The sequence below is a fragment of the Schistocerca serialis genome, chromosome 6 (assembly GCF_023864345.2).
Source record: "Schistocerca serialis cubense isolate TAMUIC-IGC-003099 chromosome 6, iqSchSeri2.2, whole genome shotgun sequence".
Lineage (NCBI taxonomy): Eukaryota > Metazoa > Arthropoda > Insecta > Orthoptera > Acrididae > Schistocerca > Schistocerca serialis.
In genome coordinates, this window is record NC_064643.1 from 561274434 (window position 1) to 561300278 (window position 25845).

Below are 25845 nucleotides of genomic sequence, written 5' to 3' on the forward strand. Positions count from 1 at the left end.
TTGATATGTTTTACAGCTCCGAGGAATAGTATATTGTCACTTAACAAGGAAAAAATGTACGTTCACCTAGGAAAAGTGCATTTTCGGCCAGGAAAAAGTACTTTTTTACAGAGAAAGCCAGGAGTTTTCTTTCTTGTCTACGTATACACTATGAAATAGTAATTTACGTTTGTAAGCATACACTGTTGACATTTGACATTAAGAACACTCTCCTGTAAGTAACTGTGTGTGCTATTATTTGCATTATGTAGGGATATCTATATTGAAAAATTCATGTGAACCTCCAGTGTTACCCTTTGCCATCTTTCTGTTTCAGTAATAGTAGGAGCATGCTAAGGTTTGATCCATTGAAAGCAGATCATAAGAGATTTGAGGTTGCAACAGTTACAACACCTGAGAAAATAGAGAACGAAAGCAAAAAAATGAATGTAGAGAATGGTCTGAAAATGCAGGACGAGGAAGATCATGAGGTTGAAGATGAGAAACCTGCAAAAGTGGAAGTTTCCAAAGAAAAATTTTACAGTGTTACAGACAGACTAAAAGAAACCCTAAAGAGCAAAACTCAAAATGATGCCCAGTTCAGTCTGCTTGAAATGTTTGGGTCCACAGAAGATAAAGGTTTGTACTAAATTTAAAACATTTCAATGTGTAAACTTGAGTGTATGAATATATTGAAAAGTAACACAGAAGGATTTTGTCACCATATTATTGTGGTTAGGAAGCCAGGGACTACCAGGAAGTAGACCCATTATTTTTTTCCAGATGTGAGTTAGAGCAACCCTTGCCCTAATGGCAGCACCATCTGGTGATGAGCAAAAATGGCATTTGTCATTGCATCACCCACACAAAAGGAGCAAACTGTAGTCTCTTTTGTGGTAGTAAAAAGACTTGGCCCAAATGAAATTCAAACTGAAGTGTTTGGAGTGTGTATGAATCATAGCAATACCTCCATATGGTGCATGGATTATAGCAACATTTCCATGTGGTGCATGCCCTTGTTAGAAGCCATGTTGATGAGCCATTATCAGTAAATTTGACAATATTGCTGAATATCTTGGGCACTGAGAAAGCAATTTTAAATGAGTCCCAAGTTTTATCTATGTGTGTTGGAAGAGATATTCCATATTTTGTAAAGAAGAGTGTGTGATACTGTACATGGGTAGCTACACATTTTATGATTAGTGCTTACTGCTTGCCAGGAATCTAATAGGTAACATGTGGGGACAGAGGCTGGTGGTACATTTTGACCAGTTCGGAGGTTACATGTCTGTGACCAAGGCATTCCAGAAGGGACAGTGACTGAAGGTGAATCTTGGGTACATCATTTTCTGTCTGATTCAAAGCAGGTGTGAAAGCATTCTTTTCCACTATCTCTCAAGAAATTTGAAGAGATACAATCTGGAAATAAAGCCCTTGTTAATGTGGCCTCAATTTGTGTGACTTACATTATTGGCAAGTGTGCATAATTTGCCCAAAATTGTTCCAGTTCACATTGGCTTTGTGCCAATAGGTTTTGGCTCTGTTGATGTAGTTATGTTTGGAATATGCCCTCTCCCCTTTCCACAAGAGTTTAAGGAGACACATCCTAAAAATTCTTCATGTAAATTTTATGCTAATAAAAAAAAACCTCAATTCGTGTTATTAAATTGTCTGCTTTCAAAAGTTTTATTATAATATCACTAAGATATGAGGTGTTGTATTGACAATTCTTTAACATGTCTGTAATGAAGAGTTTAATGACTGTTCCATGACAACCTCTCACCTTATAGTCATTTATGCTTGGGAATGGAATTTGAAAATAATTTTGTAGTGTAAGTCAAGAGTTTTCATATACCAGTAAGCTTTTTGTTTTATTCCACTACCATCCAGGATCTAGAATGAAAGTTTGTCCACACACCTTAAAGATTTTGTCTATATGAATAAAAGTTCCAGAAGAAAGAATATATGTATCAGTATGAAAAGAAGAATTGTTACATTTTTGACACAGCTTCAGAATTGATTGCATGAAAAGTTGAAATAGTTACTCTTCACCCAAGAGACAGGTGAACAACAGTACTGCCATGCAGATAGTATTAGAACAACATTAAATGAAGATTTAGTATTATATTTTGAGTCAGCATTATCATGGTTTCTTGACCTCATGTGTACAACAAATAGTGCATTCACAATAGTGTTTGTAGTAAGCCTCTGTTCTTTCACTTGGTACAGTAACTGTTCATAATTACATGTGTCATGTGAATTATCTGTTGATATGTAAACTCTCTTTGTTTTTGACTCTTCATAGATTATTCAGTTTTTGGCTTTACAGGTGCACAGTACTCCCAAGAAAAATACAAGAACTCTGAATTAAATAAGAAAAAGCAAATTGGCTGGTCACGGAATCCTTTTAAATACGATTCTAGTGATTCTGAAGATGAATATGAAGTGAAAAAATCAACAGAACCAAATCAGAACAGTGATGAAACCATTTCTGAAAATATGAAGGTCACCAGTTCATTCTTCTTTAAAGAAAATGATGCCCGTCTAAAAGGTAAGCTGTGTGGGGGGGGGGGGGGGGGGGGAAAGAATAATTTGTTACTACAAAAATACTCTGTTGGAACTGGGAAACAGTCACAGACAGAGTTAAACTGTGGAAACTGAGATACTAACAAAGGAACATATAGACAACACATAACTGAGTATTTACCTAACATTCCCACATTTTTTAGGCTAACTAATAGAGCAATAATATTATGAAAAGGTTAAATTGCTATGCACATAAAGATGACATTTTGAGTTGCAGACAGGCACAACGAAAAGATAGTTACATATGAGTTTTTGGCCAAAGTGGTCTTCAGAAAACACACATACACACACACACACACACACACACACACACACACACACACACACACACAAAATTCACACAAGCAGATGTATCTTGTGAACAGATGACCTCTACCATTGGCAGTGGGACAAGGCTGCTACTAGGCAAAGTGACAGGAGGCTGTGGGAGAGCGGCGGGGGGAGGGGGGGGGGGGGGAGCAGAGACTGGTGTGTGCATTGGCAGAGGATATTCCACCACTGCTTTTAGCTTGTTTGGGTCTCAGTTAACTGATTTTTGTTTAAGACGTGTCCCAGAAATGGACCTCTTTCCTTAAAAATTCATTTATCCACCTGCGATTTCAAAATGTGTTCTTCCAGAGATTACTTCCAAAAATTAGAATGTTATATAAACTAATAAACAATTTTTCACCGTATGCGTCCATTAGAATTGAGTTCATCAATTTTTAGAAAGTGGCGGTTGCAGAACGAAGTCCGATTAGCATTGTTGTGTAAATATAATACACGTACAGTCGACTAAAAGCTGTAAGTTCTGGGTCCTTTTCATGTAATAACGTCTGACAATATTCCTTAGTTAAGTATTGAAAAATATTTTGTGTTGGCAAAACCTTTCAAAATTCCATCGATATGGGGGAGTGGGAAGAGTGTGTTCACAGTTGTGTCATTTTGCTTTCTGTAATTGGTTACCATTCTCCAATTATTGTTACCAGATGCATCCAAATTTTTGGAGTGTTATTAATGGAAAGTTCCTGGAGCTAGTTGAAGGCACTATTATATCATCCTGTTACGTCTGATTTATCTCCTATTGTAACACTTATGATATTCTGTAAGGACAGGAGCAAATTACTTGTCCCTCAGATTTGGGAATAAATTTTATTTGATGCTGAATTGTATCTGTATATTTCAATCTCTTGGCAGATAAAATACATCATTATACGCAGAACACAACTCTGTTATGGGCTGCTTCTGTACGACATTTAAATGATGTAACCGTAAGTTCTCTTTTAATAAACTAATTCTTGATTTTTTCTCACTCGAGACTTTTCTACCTCATGCACAGTTTGCTTCAGACTAGTGCTACATTGTGGCACTTCTTCCATTTTAAATGTGAGGCATCTCAATAGAAATCACCTCTTCTTGCGTGTTTAACACTAATTACTCAAGAGTTTTTTCATACTCTCACCAGCATGTCTGATGCTTCTCAACAGTGCCTTCTCTTAGCTAGAATCTGTAACCTTTATCCTCAAAATCCTCTTCTCATGGGGATGCATCTTTATTTTAGCTTTAGGCTCTGTAGCTTCCATTTCCTGTCAGTGACATGTCTGCCTACTGGTAAGTGGTTTATGTTAACGTTTCCTCAATTTACTCTTGTTTACTGTCTCATTTGATCAACACTGGTAACTGTGAACTGTACTGCATTCACAGTTTGCAGTTTCAAAATCTGTTTGTGGCTTTCTAAGCCCCTGTTCCTGTGTACTTGTGCTTCTATCTCCTTACACAGTTCAATTGGTCCGCTGCTGATCCACAGGGTTCCTTTGGTATAATCAGTTAATTCAACATGCTCCATAAAGAAGTCTCTACCAATTGAACTAGCTTAGGGAATAACCAATTCCCCTCCTACCAAATGAAACTCACATTTCAAACTTAGTTCCCGATCTATTACAAGATCTGAAATGGCCATTCCATACATATGTATCACCAGACTGCTAGTACCCTTAATTTTTATACTTTTGTTTGGTCAATAACCAACCTGGCTTTACAGTTACTTCATATTGAATAATCAAAATGTACTCAGTGAACAAGTCAACTCTATTAACTCATTTTTTACTTTCAAAGTTTAATTCAGCATGAGGAGTCTGTAATCATATATTTCTCTTTCATTTGCCTGCTTTTTATTTTTTCACAGAATATCTTGCATTTTCATACATTCTCTAGCCATGTCCCCTGCCCTGTGAGTTGCAAAACACACAACTGGCTTCGCTGTCTTACAAGGATAGGATATCCATGTCCCAATATTAACTTTTGCATCTGACTGGCCATGGAGTCTTTGACTCTAAACGAGATGGAACCAATTCTACTTTACAAATTCTTTTCTCAAGTGGCAGTCTTGCATTAAATACCCTAATTTGCCACGTGTTTTGCATTTAATATTACCTTTGCCAATCCATCATTGTGCAGAAGAATGGGTAGCTTTGAGGGATGAAGTAGTGAAGGCAGCAGAGGATCAAGTAGGTAAAAAGACGAGGGCTAGTAGAAATCCTTGGGTAACAGAAGAGATACTGAATTTAATTGATGAAAGGAGAAAATACAAAAATGCAGTAAATGAAGCAGGCAAAAAGGAACACAAACATATCAAAAATGAGATTGACAGGAAGTGCAAAATGGCTAAGTAGGGATGGCTAGAGGACAAATGTAAGGATGTAGAGCACATATCACTAGGGGTAAGATAGATACTGCCTACAGGAAAATTAAAGAGACCTTTGGAGAAAAGAGAACCACAAGCATGACTATAAAGAGCTCAGATGGAAACCCAGTTATAAGCAAAGAAGGGAAAGCAGAAAGGTGGTAGGAGTATATAGAGGGTCTATACAAGGGCGATGTTCTTGAGGACAATATTATGGAAATGGAAGAGGATGTAGATGAAGATGAAATGGGATATATGATACTGCGTGAAGAGTTTGACAGAGCACTGAAAGACCTGAGTCGAAACAAGGCCCCTGGAGTAGACAACATTCCATTAGAACTACTGATAGCCATGGGTGAGCCAGCCCTGACAAAACTCTACCATCTGGTGAGCAAGATGTATGAGACAGGCGAAATACCTTCAGACTTCAAGAAGAATATAATAATTCCAATCCCAAAGAAAGCAGGGGTTGACAGATGTGAAAATTACCGAACTATCAGTTTAATAAGTCACGGATGCAAAATACTAATGCAAATTCTTTACAGACGAATGGAGAAACTAGTAGAAGCCGACCTTGGGGAAGATCAGTTTGTATTCCATAGAAATGTTGGAACACATGAGGTAATACTGACCCTACGACGTATCTTAGAAAATAGATTAAGGAAAGGCAAACCTACGTTTCTAGCATTTGTAGACTTAGAGAAAGATTTTGACAATGTTGACTGGAATACTCTCTTTCAAATTCTAAAGGTGGCAGGGGTAAAATACAGGGAGCGAAAGGCTATTTACAATTTGTACATAAACCAGATGGCACTTATAAGAGTCGAGGGGCATGAAAGGGAAGCAGTGGTTGGGAAGGGAGTGAGACAGGGTTGTAGCCTGTCCCTGATGTTATTCAATCTTTATATTGAGCAAGCAGTGAAGGAAACAAAAGAAAAATTCGGAGTAGGTATTAAAGTCCATGGAGAAGAAATAAAAACTTTTGAGGTTCGCCAATGACATTGTAATTCTATCAGAGACAGCAAAGGACCTGGAATAGAAGTTGAACGGAATGGACAGTGTCATGAAAGGAGGAAATAAGATGAACATCAACAAAAGCAAAACGAGGATAATGGAATGTAGTGAAATTAAATCGGGTGATGCTGAGGGTATTAGGTTAGGAAATGAGACGCTTAAAGTAGTAAATGAGTTTTGCTATTTGGGGAGCAAAATAACTAATGATGGTCGAAGTAGAGAGGATATAAAATGTAGACTGGCAATGGCAAGGGCAAGTGTTTCTGAAGAAGAGATATTTGTTAACATCGAGCATAGATTTAAGTGTCAGGAAGACTTTTCTGAAAGTATTTGTATGGAGTGTAGCCATGTATGGAAGTGAAACATGGACGATAAATAGTTTAGACAAAAAGAGAATAGAAGCTTTCAAAATGTGGTGCTGCAGAAGGATGCTGAAGATTAGATGGGTAGATCACATAACTGATGAGGTAGTACTGAATAGAATTGGGGAGAAGATAAATTTGTGGCACAACTTGACTAGAAGAAGGGATTCATTGGTAGGACATATTCTGAGGCATCACCAATTTAGTATTGGAGGGCAGCGCAGAGGGTAAAAATCGTAGAGGGAGACCAAAATGAATACACGAAACAGATTCAGAAGGATGTAGGTACTGGGAGATGAAGAAGCTTACACAGGATAGAGTAGCATGGAGAGCTGCATCAAACCAGTCTCTGGACTGAAAACCACAAAAACAACAACAGATGTGTGCCCCCCCCCCCCCCCCCCACCCTCCACACACACACACACACACACACACACACACACACTTGAGAAACACTTAATGGCTACTTTTCCCCCTTTGCTCAGAGGATTTTTATCACTGAACCCTTTTTCTTTGGTAGTGATAATTTCCATTTCTTTTGTCAAAACTACCTTGACGGACTCAGTTAGGATGATGTTTTTACCCCTTGCATGCACAACTGTGTGTATGTACTCATCATAGATTTCCTGAATGAATACGGGTCATCTTAATTTTCGTATTAATGAAAAAGATCTTGCCAGTTCTGATGCTGGCATTTGATCGTGGACAGCCTCACGAAATTGATACTCAACTGAATCTACTTTACGGGCCCAATCTGCAATCAGTTCGCCCTTTGATTACCCACTGCGAAACATATTACAGTTGTAGAAATGCAAGCTACACTTACAACCGTAAATTTATACCAAAATATGTCTTGCTACTTCCATATGGAAAATAATCCATGCACGGGCAATTTATTTCATCTAAGACTCAGAATAGGAGTTTTTACAAATTTTAATAACATCAGATGATCTGCTTCACTCACTAGTTCTAAAGCTATGTCCATATTATTTATAAATTCATTTAATCCAGATATCATACCATCGAAAACCAGGGAATAAGTTTGAGGGCATCACTGATAGTAATGTTAGCTGCTGCTGCTGTTGCTGTTCCTCTTCCTCTTCCTCTTCTGGCACCTGTGTTTCTGGTTGAGGCCATGACTGACCTTAGTTACTAATGAGCTGTGCAGAGACAAGTTACGACAGTGCCGCTGCTGAAGGCGCTGCGCAGTGGAACGCTGAGATGGATGGGATGTGATGGCACGATGCTAGCTGTGTTGCACTGTCTTCAGCTTTGTTGTGCTGGGATGTTACCCACTGTTCACATCCTGCCTGGCTGCTGTTGAAAATTCTTGAAGGTGCCCCATGCCATCTGCTACTGGACCATGGTGTCGCCACTGGTAGTTGCCCTGGCAGTCCTCTAAGAACTGCACCCGCTACTCTGTCTCATTTTCACTTTGACCATTCCTGCGATCCCCTCATGTCATGTGAAGACAGGCTGCCTTGGCTGCATCTTCTGCTATCTGGCGTCGATCTCTGGACCTCTGCTTCTTTCTTTTGTTCTTATCTCCCTGTCTGATGCCTTTAGAGTGCAAGTGCTGCTTCTTATAAGAGGCTCAGTGTCATCAGTCCGCCATGGTGTTGGGTCGAGTATGTACGAAGTACCTATCTGTCTCAAAAATCTGTAATGAAACCCCCACACTTGGCACCAGAACTTGTTTACGTATATCGTGTTCTAACAAAGGTAGAGGGAAGACCGAATTAGAGATCAGTATGCATTCTAAAAGTACAGTTATTGAGAGCAGGACTTCAGTGAGAAAAACAGATTTGGCGAGGCTGTCCAGAGGCTGCCAGTGAGCAGCACAGCATTGATGTCCTGATGAACTGACTGGGAACTCAAAAAAGGGGGGGGGGGGGGTTTAAAGGTTGTGGCGGCACACTATTTCTCCATATCTATTATCAGCCCTCAAATCCATTGGCGCTTTGTAGGTATCAGCCAATCCGATGTGGGGCCCTGCGTGTCCCTGGTGCTTTTGGGCAACCATGTTCAGATCCTTTCCCTCCTCCTACTCTGTAGTTGGGGAAGTTGCTGGCCTTTACATAAGCAACTCCAAGTTTGGTAGCAACAGTGTTCAGCTGAAAGCTAAACATCACTGCCCTTCATATTATGGCTAGCAACAACAGTGTTCTCCTTCACTTGGCTCCACCCTGAGGCCTTTTGTGAGTGGGATCTGGTGTTCCATCAGGTTTTACCCATTTCCCATCTCACTCTGATCTGTGTAAACGCATTGACATCGCTGTTCTCAGGAGCAAGTATCAAGCTTGCTGCCTATGCTAAGACGTGCCTGTTTGTGACCATCTTCTGCTGTAACACCTTACAGCAGCGTCTTAAGTGTTGTTTCCAGTTAATTCTGTGAAGTGAAACTTCTACCCTGGGACAGCTGCCCAAAGTGTCTGCAATTCACAGGGCTCTACCGTTACCATTTATCTTTGGTAACCCAAAAACTGTCAGTTTTGCCTACACGATGTCTTTGTTTCCTAACTTGGAGTGCCCTCACTAGCTTTCAACAGCCTCAAGCTTAACATTGTACAAGCTAGTAAGTGGGACATGGAAATGGACACGAACAAATGTCCCAGGACTGACTGGGGTTCAAACTCCAAACTTATCTATTTGAAGATTGGCACTTAACTGAGTGAGCTCAGAGCCCCAGTGAAGGCAGTCCTTGTGGTATGAATTATGAGAGTACTCAGAATAAAGCTAAGTTCAGGGGTAAAACTGTCATGTTGTGTGCTGTACAGAACATAAAGAAACTTGTATGATAGAGGGCGTTATAGGTAGTGTTGTTATTGTGATGGTATATGCAGGTCAGAAATAGTAAGGATGGTGATCTATCATCAGTCTCCACCTGTGCTAAGTACTCTATGGGACTACAATTATGACAGTGTATCAGTGGATGGGATTTAGATGTCGTACAGGTTTCAGATGGATTATATAATGGTAAGACAGAGATTTGGAACCAGGTTTTAAATTGTAAGACACTTCCAGGGGCAGATGTAGACTCTGATCACAATCTATTGGTTATGATCTGTAGATTAAAACTGAAGAAACTGCAAAAAGGTGGGGATTAAAGGAGATGGGACCTAGATAAACTGACTAAACCAGAGGTTGTACAGAGTTTCAGGGAGAGTATAAGGGAACAATTGACAGGAATGGGGGAAAGAAATACAGTAGAAGAGGAATGGGTAGCTTTGAGGAAAGAAATAGTGAAGGCAGCAGAGGATCAAGTAGGTAAAAAGATGAGCGATAGTAGAAATCCTTGGGTAACAGAAGAAATATTGAATTTAATTGATGAAAGGAGAAAATATAAAAATGCAGTAAATGAAGCAGGCAAAAAGGAATACAAACGTCTCAAAAATGAGATCAACAGGAAGTGCAAAATGGCTAAGCAGGGATGGCTAGAGTACAAATGTAAGGATGTAGAAGCTTATCTCAGTAGGGGTAAGATAGATACCGCCTACAGGAAAATTAGAGAGACCTTTGGAGAAAAGAGAAACACTTGTATGATTATCAAGAGCTCAGATGGAAACCCTGTTCTAAGCAAAGAAGGGAAAGCAGAAAGGTGAAAGGAGTATATAGAGGGTCTATACAAGGGTGATGTACTAGATGACAATATTATAGAAATGGAAGAAGATGTAGATGAAGATGAAATGGGAGATACGATACTGCGCGAAGAGTTTGAAAGAGCACTGAAAGACCTGAGTCGAAACAAGGCCCTGGGAGTAGACAACATTCCATTAGAACTGCTGACGGCCTTGGGAGAGCCAGTCATGACAAAACCCTACCATCTGGTGAGCAAGATGTATAAGACAGGCGAAATAACCTCAGACTTCAAGAAAAATATAATAATTCCAATCCCAAAGAAAGCAGGGGTTGACAGATGTGAAAATTACCGAACTATCAGTTTAATAAGTCACGGATGCAAAATACTAATGCAAATTCTTTACAGACGAATGGAGAAACTGGTAGAAGCCGACCTTGGGAAAGATCAGTTTGGATTCTGTAGAAATATTGGAACACATGAGGCAATACTGACCCTATGACTTATCTTAGAAGCTAGCTTAAGGAAAGGCAAACCTACGTTTCTACACTCCTGGAAATTGAAATAAGAACACCGTGAATTCATTGTCCCAGGAAGGGGAAACTTTATTGACACATTCCTGGGGTCAGATACATCACATGATCACACTGACAGAATCACAGGCACATAGCCACAGGCAACAGAGCATGCACAATGTCGGCACTAGTACAGTGTATATCCACCTTTCGCAGCAATGCAGGCTGCTATTCTCCCATGGAGACGATCGTAGAGATGCTGGATGTAGTCCTGTGGAACGGCATGCCATGCCATTTCCACCCGGCGCCTCAGTTGGACCAGCGTTCGTGCTGGACGTGCAGACCGCGTGAGACGACGCTTCATCCAGTCCCAAACATGCTCAATGGGGGACAGATCCGGAGATCTTGCTGGCCAGGGTAGTTGACTTACACCTTCTAGAGCACGTTGGGTGGCACGGGATACATGCGGACGTGCATTGTCCTGTTGGAACAGCAAGTTCCCTTGCCGGTCTAGGAATGGTAGAACGATGGGTTCGATGACGGTTTGGATGTACCGTGCACTATTCAGTGTCCCCTCGACGATCACCAGTGGTGTACGACCAGTGTAGGAGATCGCTCCCCACACCATGATGCCGGGTTTTGGCCCTGTGTGCCTCGGTCGTATGCAGTCCTGATTGTGGCGCTCACCTGCACGGCGCCAAACACGCATACGACCATCATTGGCACCAAGGCAGAAGCGACTCTCATCGCTGAAGACGACACGTCTCCATTCGTCCCTCCATTCACGCCTGTCGCGACACCACTGGAGGCGGGCTGCACGATGTTGGGGCGTGAGCGGAAGACGGCCTAACGGTGTGCGGGACCGTAGCCCAGCTTCATGGAGACGGTTGCGAATGGTCCTCGCCGATACCCCAGGAGCAACAGTGTCCCTAATTTGCTGGGAAGTGGCGGTGCGGTCCCCTACGGCACTGCGTAGGATCCTACGGTCTTGGCGTGCATCCGTGCGTTGCTGCGGTCCGGTCCCAGGTCGACGGGCACGTGCACCTTCCGCCGACCACTGGCGACAACATCGATGTACTGTGGAGACCTCACGCCCCACGTGTTGAGCAGTTCGGCGGTACGTCCACCCGGCCTCCCGCATGCCCACTATACGCCCTTGCTCAAAGTCCGTCAACTGCACATACGGTTCACGTCCACGCTGTCGCGGCATGCTACCAGTGTTAAAGACTGCGATGGAGCTCCGTATGCCACGGCAAACTGGCTGACACTGACGGTGGCGGTGCACAAATGCTGCGCAGCTAGCGCCATTCGACGGCCAACACCGCGGTTCCTGGTGTGTCCGCTGTGCCGTGCGTGTGATCATTGCTTGTACAGCCCTCTCGCAGTGTCCGGAGCAAGTATGGTGGGTCTGACACACCGGTGTCAATGTGTTCTTTTTTCCATTTCCAGGAGTGTAGCATTTGTAGACTTAGAGAAAGCTTTTGACAATGTTGACTGGAATACTCTCTTTCAAATTCTGAAGGTGGCAGGGGCAAAATACAGGGAGCGAAAGGCTATTTACAATTTGTGCAGAAACCAGATGACAGTTATAAGAGTCGAGGGGCATGAAAGAGAAGCAGTGGATGGGAAGGGAGACAGGGTTGTAGCCTGTCCCCGATGTTAGTCAATCTGTATATTGAGCAAGCAGTGAAGGAAACAAAAGAAAAATTCGGAGTAGGTATTAAAATCCATGGAGAAGAAATAAAAACTTTGAGGTTCGCCGATGACATTGTAATTCTGTCAGAGACAGCGAAGGACGCGGAAGAGCAGTTGAATGCAATGGACAGTGTCATGAAAGGAGGGTATAAGATGAAAATCAACAAAAGCAAAACGAGGATAATGGAATGTAGTCGAATTAAGTCGGGTGATGCTGAGGGACTTAGATTAGGAAATGAGACACTTCAAGTAGTAAAGGAGTTTGCTATTTGGGGAGCAAAATAACTGATGATGGTCGAAGTAGAGAGGATATAAAATGTAGACTGGCAATGGCAAGGCAAGCGTTTCTGAAGAAGAGAAATTTGTTAACATCGAGTATAGATTTAAGTGTCAGGAAGTCATTTCTGAAAGTATTTGTATGGAGCGTAGCCATGTATGGAAGTGAAACATGGATGGTAACTAATTTGGACAAGAAGAGAATAGAAGCTTCCGAAATGTGGTGCTACAGAAGAATGCTGAAGATTAGATGGTTAGATCATATAACTAATGAGCAGGTATTGAATAGGATTGGGGAGAAGAGAAGTTTGTGGCACAACTTGACTAGAAGAAGGGATTGGTTGGTAGGACATATTCTGAGGCATCAAGGGATCACCAGTTTAGTATTGGAGGGCAGTGTGGAGGGTAAAAATCGTAGAGGGAGACCAAGAGATGATTACATTAAACAGATTCAGAAGGATGTAGGTTGCAGTAAGTACTGGGAGATGAAGAAGTTTGCACAGAATAGTGTAGCATGGAGAGCTGCATCAAACCAGTCTGAGGACTGAAGACCACAACAATAACAACAGTGTGTTTATGCTGCCACATCAATGCTTGTTGCTCACCGGCATGGCCTGGTGATGCAGGAACAAGGCCACAGTCTCACCAGCCCATTTGACCTGCATCATTGCTGCTTGCTACGCTGCTCGCTATGATCCTCGCCAGGTGGTGATATCAATCACAATCATTGCCACATGTCCGGGAACTTGAGCAGTGATGGGCTGCTTCAAGGTCATTCCAGCAGTGCTCTGTTTGACTCTGCTAGCATTCTGCTAGCTATGTGAATAGCTGCAGGGTAATTACTCCCAGCGACCAGCGAGGCTGCAGTGTAAGCGTAACGAGGTTCCTGGCGAGTAGTGAGGTGTGATGCGCAAGCAGCGAGATGACAGCAGCGAGGCTGCAGCATAAAAGTATTCTTATGTAGTCTTTACAGATGTTTCACAGCTGCTATTATTTTATAGGACAGTGTACTACTGGAAAATAACATTGTATTGAGTTGTAAACTTTTGTTTTTCACATGACAAACATACCAACAGTACTATTTTTATATATAATAAATTTGCATTACTGTAACAGAGTGATTAACTTTTTTTCAGAGGGACTAGAGTTTATCACAACAGCAAAAAGGATTGGAGAAGAGGAATTTTCAAAAAGGCGTAGGGAATTAAAGCTAATCATTAGAGCAAAAATAAAGAACAACATGAGGAAAAAAAGACCTTGGAAGAAAAAGCTTGGTGGCCAGAAGAAAAAACACGCAGGGAAAAAAAGTAAACATTAAGATAACTGAGGTTACATGTTATGTAAAATGTACCTCATTTGTGTTGTGCAGTTTGGTGCTGATGGATTTGTGATTTTAATTTTGGTGCTTTATCTGTGGAGACAGCTGTTTCTTTATAACGAGTGTGTGAAGAAATCTATTTTGCACAAATCTTTTATAACTTTTATCTCTCCTTTTTACTGAAAAACATAAACCAGAATTTAAAACAAGAGTGCGTATTGAATTTTTGCAAGAAATAGGAAGCTGTTGTCTTTATAAGCCCACATTGGAAAGGGAAGAGACTATGGATAACTGATCACAAGTATATTTTTTTATTTAATACTACCTGTAGAAGATCAATTTGTACATAAACTTTGTATAAAATGAAGAGTATTTTAATGTAACTGAGTTTTAAATTATTAATCTCAACTGGGGAAATAAAGCCGCGAAACTGAAGGTTCTGTGTGAACATTACGTTTATGAGGGTGTGCTGAAAAAAGTGATACCTCCAAATTTTTTATGTTAAAACTCTTAAAGCTTTTTAAATAAAAAAGCTAAATTATCATTCTACATCTGTAAATTAACAGATTTCTCCTAACGAGACACCAGTTTGTTGATACCATCACTGTAGAATATTTTACTTTGTTGACAGAGCCACAACCTCATCTCTTGCACTGCTTCATCACTAACAAAGTGAAGCCTTGAAGATGTTCTTCAAGTTTTGGAAGTCTGAAAATTTGATTGGGTCAGTTCAGTACTGTATGGTGGATGATCAATGACAGTGAACCCAGGGTGCCGGATTGCTACAGATGTAACAGTGCTCATGTGGTATGCCATTGTCGTGTTGAAGGAGAGGGTGCTCTATATATATTTATGAACTCTTCAAATTTGCACTTTTAGTTTTTCTGATGGTTTACAGCATTTTGTTTCTCACACTCATGTAGTTATGTTACATGCCACCATGTTGTATGCTACAATTCTGAGTGCCGCCCCCCCATGTGGGGACGCTCAACTCTTTTGTCAGTGTGTCATTGGTTACCATGGTGCCCCAGCCTTTGAAGCACTACTGCCCTTTCTCCCTTTCTTTGCTACTTGTGCATGCTTCCACTGTCCCTTTCCCCTAATGCCTTTCCATTGGATGGCCTCCCTACAGACCCCACGTGGACTTGGTACATGACTTAGGACCCTAGCTTTCCATTTCACTTCCATTGCTCTCAGCACCTTTTCGTTAATGAATATGTTGTCTCCATTGTTGGATTCAACCTGCCACCAGTTTTCCAAATATTTCAGATGTGCAGATCATGCAAGAAAGGTCACCCAATGTGGTGTGTGTTCCATCATTTTGCCATTCCACCTTAGCGTCTGTTCTTTCCATCCGGTTATTGGTGGGTTGCCAAGTAACTGCAAGGTGGTAGCCCCCTGACTCATGCAGGGATCTCACTTTTGGTGCCTGAGGTGGAAACTCCCTGCGTATGCCAAAGAGTATGTGCCTATCATGACTGGGGCACAAGGACTCCGAGCAACGGATTACTGGCCACGTAGCCCTTGTTGAGGCTAGGTGGCACCTGTGGGAAGAGCCTCTGTTCGGAGTGGGTCATACTATGGCAGATGACTTGCATATGAAGCTTGCTCACAATGGTGGTTTTACAGCCCCAGCAGCCTCTTAAGAAGGAAGTAACTCATTCAATACAGAGAGCTACAACATCAAAATGTCCACTTCGTGACACTGTGGGAGGCATGTAGGGCTAAGTGACAAGCAGAGGAATACTACTCCCCCCCCTCTTCCCCAATCCCAATTCGTACAAGGTGAGATGGGGATTCCTTTTTGGCCACACTTTATTATTTGTATAGAATAATGAGGACAAATTTGGCAACTTGCACCTGTCTCCAAAATGAAGAGTGGGTCAGTTTTGATTGAAACAGTGTCCCCTGCCCAGTCATGGGTGTTGCTTGCTTCTGATTGGCTGGGAGACTACCACTCCCCATAATAGATTAAATATGGTTCAAGGCATCGTTCTCCACCATGATCTTCTCTTGCATTCGGATGATGAGCTACACGCCAACTTGGATCCACGGGGTGTACACTGTCTCCGTCATGTCTGTAGGTGGCCAGTGGTTAAAGGGTTGCCACCAGGGCCTTCATCTTGACGTTTGAGGGGGATTTGTTTCCTGAAACTGTTAAGGTGGTGGTATACTGATGTGATGTGAAACCATATGTTTGACACCCCCCCCCCCCCTCCCCTCTTGCATGCGGTGCTTCAGATGCATAAAAGTTGGGCACATGTTCACATTGCAACACCAACCCTGTCTGTAGGGACTGTGGACAACCATTGCATGCAAATCTTTCTCATGCCCCCCAACCCGTCTGTGTCAGCTGTGATCACCATTCTCCCTGCTAACCAGACAGAGTTTAAATACAGAAATATAAGACTCTGGGACTAACATACCAAGGGACCAATACAAAGTACTAGTGTCTAAATCCTGCACACATGTCAATGTCAAATGCTACTACTATGATGATGTCATCCTCACTGACAACAGTACTCTCACTCATTATGCCTGCTACAGTGGGCCCTCAGGGCTGCTTGACACTCCCTGCCCACCTGATGGTTGGGGCTCTCCTTCTGCCACTTTGCCCCCACACCTACTTTAGGAGCAATGGCTCCCCCACTCACCAGGGATGTCGACCCGCATCCCCCAGCCCAAGATACGTCACCCTTGTGTGGCATTTCATGCCAGGAAAGGGTCCCATGGGACACTCCTCTCTGAGGTTTCTGCCAGTCTGCGACAGATACCAGCCAATGTCTGAAGGAGCCACAGGCTGCTGGTTGTAGGACTTTGTGATCTTTCTCAGTGCCTGAAATTAATTCAGGGAAGCCCTCCCAGTCATCTGAAAGCCCTAAGGAGAAGAAAGATAAAAATAAGGTATCAAAGACGAAGGAGATTCTGATGGCTCCCGCAACACCTGATCCCACATGTTCCACTCTGTGGCCGAGGTGACAATCCATGGTGCCCCTGACGCTTCAGATTGCACCGCAAGTTACTCAGAATGTATATTTGTTGATACCATAACCTTTCAAACAGTGGCAGCAGGTGTCCTTGGGGCGTAACCTGCCTCCTTGGTCCCTTCACACCCTCACATTATACAAGCAACATGATTCTCCAGTGGAAATGTAGCGTTTTTTCCACTATCTGGCTGAGCTATGACATAATCTCCTCCTCTGCTTTCTGCATTACTCTTCAGGAAACTTGGTTTCCAGCTACACAAACTCCTACCTTTCATTGTTACCAGAGATATTTTAAGAATAATGCCGACTATGATAGGGTGTCGGGCAGAGTTTGCACTTATGTTCTGGATTGTACATATAGCAAAATTGTGCCTCTTGATACATATTGGGAGGCTGTGGCTGTGGCTGTTCGGGTAAGGGCATTTCAGGATTTTACCATCTGTAATGTTAATTTCCCTCCTGATGGTGAAGTGCCTCAGAACATATTGTCTGCGTTGGTTTCTCAGCTCCTCCCACCTTCACTAATCTTGGGCAACTTCAATGCCCTCAACCTTTTGTGGGGTGGAACCACAATCACTGGCTGCATTAAAGACTTCAAAAACTTGCTGGCAGATCTTGATCTTTGTCTCTTGAATGCTGGTTCCCCCATATACTTCATTGTGGCACACGGAACTTAACGCACCCATTGACGGGCTCTCAAAACTGTTGATTGGATGCTTTCACTTCCACTACATGGTGATATTGGCATGGCTGTCTCGAGTGTAACAGCGGTCATTCTGTTGGCAGTCAACTTGGCGATCCCCTATTCTTCGGGATGCCCCCCCCCCCCCCCCCCCCAAAGGTATATAGTACCTAGATGGACCTCTGAAACTGCCGAGGCCATTAGAGACTGCATCCATCGATGCAGCACCTCATTGCCTTTAAATGGCTCCATGGCCGGGTCAGCCACCTGAAGCCTGCGCCTGCACCTCATAAAATAATGGAAGCAAGAATCCGGGCAACTGTATGTTTCAACCATTGGGCCACACACGCCTCCTTTGCAGATTTGGATGAAGATCAGATGCCTTTATGGATATCAGCCCCACACAGGTGTACCTGGTATTTCCTTGAACAGAGTTGCCTTACTGACTCATACGCTGTCACTGAACATTTTGCTCTGCATTATGCTCGAGTCTCTGCATCTGAGAACTATCAACCTGCCTTTCATGTCCTCAAACAGTGGGTGGAGCAAATGCACTTATTTTTCGCTACATGCCACCTGGAACCCTATAATGCTCCATTCAGTGAGTGAGAATTCTGTTGTATCCCAGGGCTGTAGCACATCCAAAACCAAATGCTCAAACACCTATTGGCGTATTGTCCATGTCATCTTACCTTACCGTATCTGGAGTGAGAGCGAGTTCCCATCTTAATGGCAAGAAAGCACTGTTTTCCCGTTTGCTGAAATTGGGTTAGCAGCCCCTAGAGATGGACAGCTATTGCCCAATTAGTCTCACCAGTGTTTTCTGTAAGTTGCTCGAATACACGCTGAGGTAGCAGCTGTTTTAGTTCTTTGAGTCTTGGAGTCTTTGGGCTCCATCCCAGGGCAGTTTTTGCTAAGCTGTTCCACTGCTGACAATTTGGCTTTCCTGGAGTGTGCCACCTGGACAGCTTTTGACCAATGTCAGCACCTTATTGCTGTCTTCTTCGACCTATAAAAGGTTTATGACATCACATGGGGACACCACATCCTTGATACCTTACCTGATCGGGTCTCTGGGCCTGCTTCTGATTTTTTACAGAACTTCTTGTCACACCATATTTTCTGGGTTTAAGTCGGTGCTTCCCACAGTACCAAGAGAATGAGGTCCCACAGGGCTCTGTATTGAGGGTCTCTCTCTTTCTAGTGGCCATCAATGGCCCAGCAGCAGTTGTGTGGTCTTCAGTATGACACTCCTTGTATTCTGACTAGTTTTGTTTTTACTATTGCTCTTGTAGTGTGTGTATTGTTGAACATTGACTTCAGGAGACAATTCGAATGGCACAGTTATGGGCGTTCACCCATGGCTTTCAGTTTATGGCCACCAAGACTCACATCATGCCCTTCTGTTGACATCCTACTGTTCATCCACAACCAGATCATTACTTCGATGACCAATTACTCAATGCGGTGCCGATGTATCACTTTTTGGGACTGGTCTTCAATGCCCATTTAATGTGGCTTCCCCATCTTTGCCATCAACTTAGGCAAAGATGCTGGCTACACCTAAATACACTTCACTCCCTCAGTAACACCAGCTTGCATGCAGACCACACTACCCTTCTGCAACTTTACGAAGGCCTGCGTCTCCCATCTTGATTATGGGAGTCTAGCATATTGTTCGCCATTGCTCTCAGTACTGCGGTTCCTGGATCTGATACACCACTATGAGATCCGACTTGCAACAGCAGCCTGTCAAACTAGCCCTGTGAACAGCATACTAATGGAGGCTGGGATCACTCTACTACAGATCAGGTCACCAACAATAGCTACCCAATGACAATATAGTTGTTCATGGCTTCCCTGAGCATCTGAATTGCTGTGTCCTTTTCCTAGTAGGTAGATCCACCTCCCACAACAGAGACCCAGAAGTGAGATCACAGTTGCAGTTCAACTACAGTGTCTCTGCTCTGGACTCCAACTCCAGCCCCCCACCCCCCACCCCCCACCCCCACCCCCCAGTCTTTTCTTGTCAGGGAGCAATAATCGCATGCACGCCCAAGGATCTGTCTTGATTTATCCTTTGGAGTGAAAGATTCAATTGACCCCATTGTTTTTCGTCGCCTTTTCTTGACAGTCCTCGATGTGTTTCTGTGTTCGGAAGTGGTATACGCTGATGGCTCAATGGCCGATGAATGAATGAACCGGTTTTGCATACACACATGCAAGGTGCAGTCCCTGCAGAGTGGATGCAGTGTCATCACTGCGGAATTGGTGGTCTCAAACAAGCCCTTAGCCCATGTAAGATACTTTTAATCTGCAGCGACTCCCTGAGCAGCCTTCAGGCTATACACCAGTGCTACCCTCATCACCCATTGGTCACAACTATCCAGTATCTTCTTTCTGACCTCCATCAAGCTGGACAGGCTGTCATCTTTGTTTGGGCCCCTGGACATGTGGAGACCTCAGGGAATGAAAATACTGATCGGTTGGCTAACAAGATGACAATTTTGGTAATTGGGCTCCCAGAATTGGGTATGCAGTTTACTCTATGCCATCAAAAGCTGGAGTTCTGGAACTCCAATTAGTCCACGCTGCGCTCCCCAAACAAACTGAGGGCAATAAAGGAGACCAAAAGCACTTAGCAGTCTTCCTTTATACTTCTCATTGGGAGTCCACTGTCCTGTGTTGGCTACCACCTTACTGTCGATGTGGTGTCCGCCTGACGGTGGCCGACATCCTACTAGAGTACTGAAATTTGCCTGCTTTGCAGCGATATTGTGAACTTACTGACTCATTACCTCTCGTGCTAGGGGATGATGCCTTGCTTTAAATTTCACCTGTGAAGGTTGTTTCTACTCATCTGTGGGAGGTGGGGCACTTTGGCTTCATTGACTGCCTGAGGGGTTGGAGGGGCATCTCTCACCTGCTCTGGCCCAGGGTACCTACTGTGACCCTTGCTGGTTGATCTGGCCTAGTCCTACCCATCCTACCGTTTTATTCTCCTTATTCTTCTATATTTCCCATTTTTAATGTTTTGTCTTTCCTAAAATTTTATCATCCGGTCTATGCTACATGTTTTCCTGGGCTGATGGAGGGTGAGGTAGTGCTGGTCAGTTGCAGAGGGTGCATCTCCCACCACATACCATGCCCCAGGGACCTCCAACTGCATTCTGGGTAGAGTGGCTCACCCACCTTACTCCCTCTCACTTCTCTCGAACTTCTCCTTGCAGTTATCTAGCTGTCTTATATCTTGGTTACAATCAGTCTTCCCAGGATTTGCTTTTTGTATCCTTCTGCTGAGGATTATTCTTGGTTCGATGCATATAGCATGAAGGGACGGGTGACCTTGCAGTTTGGTTCCTTTAACTCTATAAAACCAATTAATCAGTTTGGAGCCCTCTGGTGGCAAGGGGCTATAACTTGCATCACCAAAGCAGGAAAGTCGACTGAGTAATACGCAGATATGCATGATGCTTATTACCTCAAACGGAATTTAAAAAAAAAAAAAAAATGAGGTGTTACTTTTCTAGCAGAACCTCGTACTTCTTTAATTTTCTGTGTCTGAAATTGTCTGATTGAACATGAGAGGAATTGTGATTAGTGCAGTTATGTATTTTGTTCCCAGATAATAGTTTAAGAATTTTGTGGCATCTGCTTTTATATTTGTAATCCACAAGCCATTTTGAAGTGTGCAGCATAGGGTACTTCGGGCTCTGTTGTCATTTCCCCTTTCCCTGTTTCATGTTCCATTCATTGATATTTTGTGTGTGTGTGTGTGTGTTGGGGGGGGGGGGGGGGCAAGAGAGAAAGAGAGAGAGAGAGAGAGAGAGAGAGAGAGGGGGGGGGGGCGTGAGAGAATAGAAGGATGACTGACTGTTGGTGAGCCTCTGTATGAAACTTCAGTTGCTCTGTTTTCTCTTCATAGTCATCATGTGAGATGTTTTGCTCAGCTTTTTATGACATGAATGTTCTTGGAATTGGAACAGTAATCCTCTCCGTGGTGCAAAAATGCCTTTCTTTTTGTATCTGCCACTAGAGTTTATTTAGTATCTCCTTAACATTCTGATTGTAAACAAACTCATGTCAGACTGTATGGATCTGTATTGGACTCACTCCCCCCCCCTCCCCCCCTCTCTCTCTCTCTCTCTCTCTCTCTCTCTCTCTCTCTCTCTCTCTCTCTCTCTCGTACACACACACACACACACACACACACACACACACACACACACACACACACTAATCTGACCTCCCAAGGACACTTGACTGATGTTTGGCAACTACTGTTTTGTAAGCACCTGTCATGTGGTTGAATTACATTTCCATGAGATTCGTCCAGTGAATCTGCTTTTTATGTGGTCATTCTGGAAAGCTATGCCTAGGTATTTTATGGGTGGAACTGTCTCCAGGTATCACCAATAATTGAACAATAATAGAGCTCTTTGCATATTGTTACACAGTTCATTGCATGTATTTACATTCAGTGTCAACTGATAGTTCCTTCAACAATCATTAATCTTCTAAAGGTATGGTGTTGGCATTACAATATTCCTATAGACAACAGAATTTCTGCAAGCAGTCTCACCGAGCTTCTCATGTTATCCACTAGATCATTCTTGTTTATTGTAAACAGTAACAGCTCTAGAACAGTCCTCTGGGATATCATAAAAATTACCTTTATGCCTGTCAATTTTGTCCTATGAAGAATGACGTGTCCTGCCTTTAAGAAAGTCAGGGGTCCAATCTCAGGTCTGGCTTGACATGCAGTGAGTTTGTGTTTTGTTCATGAAACATTGGTGTGAAGTTGTATCAACAGTTAAGGAAAACAGCAAGCTGGATGTCATTGTCTATGGTGTTCTACATTAAGGGGACAAACAGAGTAAATTGAGTTTTACTAGATATTTTTTATGGCATCCATATCATTTTTATAGAGGAGATTTTTGTTTTCCAAAATGTGTGAGCATTGACATTAATGAAAAGCCCGGTAATTATGTACATCTGTCTAATAACCCTTCTTCAGACCTGCACTTACTTTCAATTGTTTAGTGCCTTTTGTTGGTCCAGCATTTCATGATAAACAGCTATTAAAAGTGGAGCTATTTCTTTTGCATCATCTTTGTAAAATTTTCCAGGTATCTCATCTACTCCACATGCTTTTCAATTGTTGGATAATTCATCATAACTTTTATATGTTTCAGTAGTTGAGACTCTCTCTCTCTCTCTCTCTCTCTCTCTCTCTCTCTCTCTCACACACACACACACACACACACACACACACACACACACACACACACACACACATTCCGTCAGTGGTGCTATCTCATTCAGGGAGCTGTGTCTGAAGTGAACGGTGGCAGTGTTGAGATTGTTAGGACTTCATCCAGTAGCGAAGCACTTATTGTCCTTTTTTTATGTGTCCGTTGGCTACTAAGCACCACATCTATTTGTTGAGATGTAATCTATTACCTCGTGCATATTATCTTCCATCCTGGATTTCCCATTGTTTTATATATTTCTGAGTGATTTACTTTTGTGATAGAAAAGCAAGTACTGATTTATTTGGTGTATTTTTGCTGGTAGGTTAGAATCTTTAAGGGTAGCCTCTACCAATTTGGTTGATGTTTGAACTGCGAGGTCCACTTCTTTCCATTGGCATATCTCAGGTAATACAATTTTAGTAAACATCTTCAGTCTAGAATGTTGCTAATTCACAAGCGGTCAAGAAGAGTTGAAATAATCTTCAAATCTAAATTTGGGTTTTTACGTTTAAATTACTGTTATTCCTAGCAAAGCATTGTGTATATGAAATATGCAGTTTTTGACTGTGTTATGAACTCCACATTAAACTTTAGATCCTGCAGTGTCTAAAGCAATGTAGTGACTCACAGTTTCCCCTAGTTTTGCATTGTAGACTGTAATGTTAAAGGCAATCTTCAAACTGAGGACAATTTTGTTTAGTTATAAAACCATTACCCTTTAAGTACTCTTGTTTTTGTTAGTTTGAACAGATGCTAACACCCTTTGGACAAATAATGGTTTCAAAAACATGGCTGCATTACTGAGGAATGTTTGGGAGGTTTTACTTTTATTGCTATTCTGATGCAAGAACAGATTGTCTCAAAATACTAAGAATATATCACCATTGAGCAATACCTTTCAATGTAATATATAGTGAACTTTCTACTGCAATTTATAAGACATGCATGACATATCACTACACTGATTCATTTGTTGACAGACCACTGGATTATTTGCAGCAATATTCAGTGACCACATCTCTAATGCTTGTGTCCATTAACTCTCCTGGTCCCTTCCCTCCTCCACTTTGATAGACAGCCTAGGATATCTCATTTGAACTATTGATCCATACACTGCACACAGTTACACTCTTACAATGAATTACATGTGAGGTCTGTTCAGAAAATTTTGTAACTTTGTCCACAAAAATTATTCTACACTTACCTTTTACTTAATGTGCATGGTCTCCTTTGAACCTCCTGAATTGATACACTGCTCCAATGCTGTTTCCACTTGTGGAAGCAGTCTTGGTATGCCTCTTGCTGGATTGTGCAAAGTGCTATCTGAGAGTTTTCTTTTATCTCGTCTATCACTGCAAGTATGTATCCTTTCAACATTGTTTTCAAAATTTTAAATAAAAAAAAAAAGTCCTCAGGGACCAGGTCTGGAGGGTAAGGAGGGTGACGCAGCAGAGTGATTTTGTTTTTTGTGCAATTGTTCATGCACCAAAAGGGTTGAATGTGCAGGTGTATTTTCATGATGCAAGAGCCATGAATTGTCTTGCCACATTTCAGGCTGTTTCCTTCTCACATTTTCTCAAAGGCATCACAACATGTCCTGATAATACCATTTATTAACAGTTTGTCCCTGTGGCAAGAATTCATGATGAACTAATCCTTCAGAGCCAAAGAAAATTATCAGCATTGCTTTGACATTTGACCTGACCTGACGAGTTTTTCTTTTTGTCTTGGAGAAACTTTCCCAACCCATTGTAAAGAGTGAACCTGGGTCTCAGCATCATAAACATAGACCCTCATCTCATCACTGGTTATGATTTCTTTTAAGGAACGTCTTGTTCTCATCTGTGCGATCCAAAAGTTCTTCACAGATAGTGAGGTGAAGGTCTTTCTGGTCTTGACTCGTGAGCCGTGGGATGAACGTGGCAGCAACACGATGCATTCCAAGATGCTGTGTCAGGATTTCATTACATGATCCAACTGAAATGTTACATTCTTCTGGAATCCCTTGGACAGCCAGTCTTCAATTGGCAGGTACAATTTCATTGACATTCCCGACATGAGCATCATCGATAGACGTCCTGAAGGAGGGTCATCTTTAACTTCCATCTGGCCATTTTTAAACTGTGTGAACCATTTGTAACACTGATTATGGCTTAAACACTCATCACTGTAGGCTTTCTGCATCATTTGGTGTGTCTCTGTAAACATTTTATTGAGTGTCACACAAAGTTAAAAGCAGATGTGTTGCTCCTCTAACTCAGCCCCCCAAGATTCACAAATTGTGTGACATAGCATTCTACTCAATACAGCACTGAACACTAACAGATGTACAACAATGAAACTTCTGTCAGTTACACATTAAACACAGCTGTGCACAGGGATGCCAACCCTTTTTTGCTTCAACACACCATTGGTGTGAAATGACGAATTTTCCAGAATTTTTTTGAACATACCTCATATGTTCAGTTGTGTATTTTTGCCCACTCTACAGATGGGTCCGTATCACCCTGGGGTCTGAATGATCTACCCTTCATTTTTAACATCCCCAAAATATCCTTCTGTCATCACTAAGGATGGAACTAACAGTTCCAAAAGCTAGGATAGTGTCATCACATTTATTGTATATGTCTGTATCAAAAATAGTAAATATTTCACCTTCTGAAGGTAAGTAATGGCAAGAATTCTGTCTCATAATTTGTTATATTATGTAAACAATTTATCAACACTTGAAAATAATATAGATTTTCCAAGCAAGAAAATAACCATATTATAATTTTATGTCTGTGCTCTTATGATGACTCTTTTTAACATTTCTTGTTCATGCTCAGCTGGACATTTATACTACAGTACATACATTGATGGTGCAAAACAGCAACAGAAAAGTTATTTGTTTCTCTTAGAAGATGAGGAGTTGTGTAAAAAGAAATGAGGCTTGCA

General features: G+C 42.2%; 1 protein-coding gene across 1 annotated transcript in view; it reads left to right on the forward strand.

The window, feature by feature from the left end:
• LOC126484985 (probable RNA-binding protein CG14230) overlaps positions 1–14367 on the forward strand; it is a 90754-nt gene extending 76387 nt beyond the window's left edge. The window contains 3 exon segments of the mRNA XM_050108591.1: positions 317–618; positions 2294–2530; positions 13803–14367. Coding sequence (XP_049964548.1) covers positions 317–618; positions 2294–2530; positions 13803–13984 — 721 coding nt within the window. The 3' untranslated portion in view covers positions 13985–14367.
• Positions 14368–25845: the final 11478 nt, after the last annotated feature.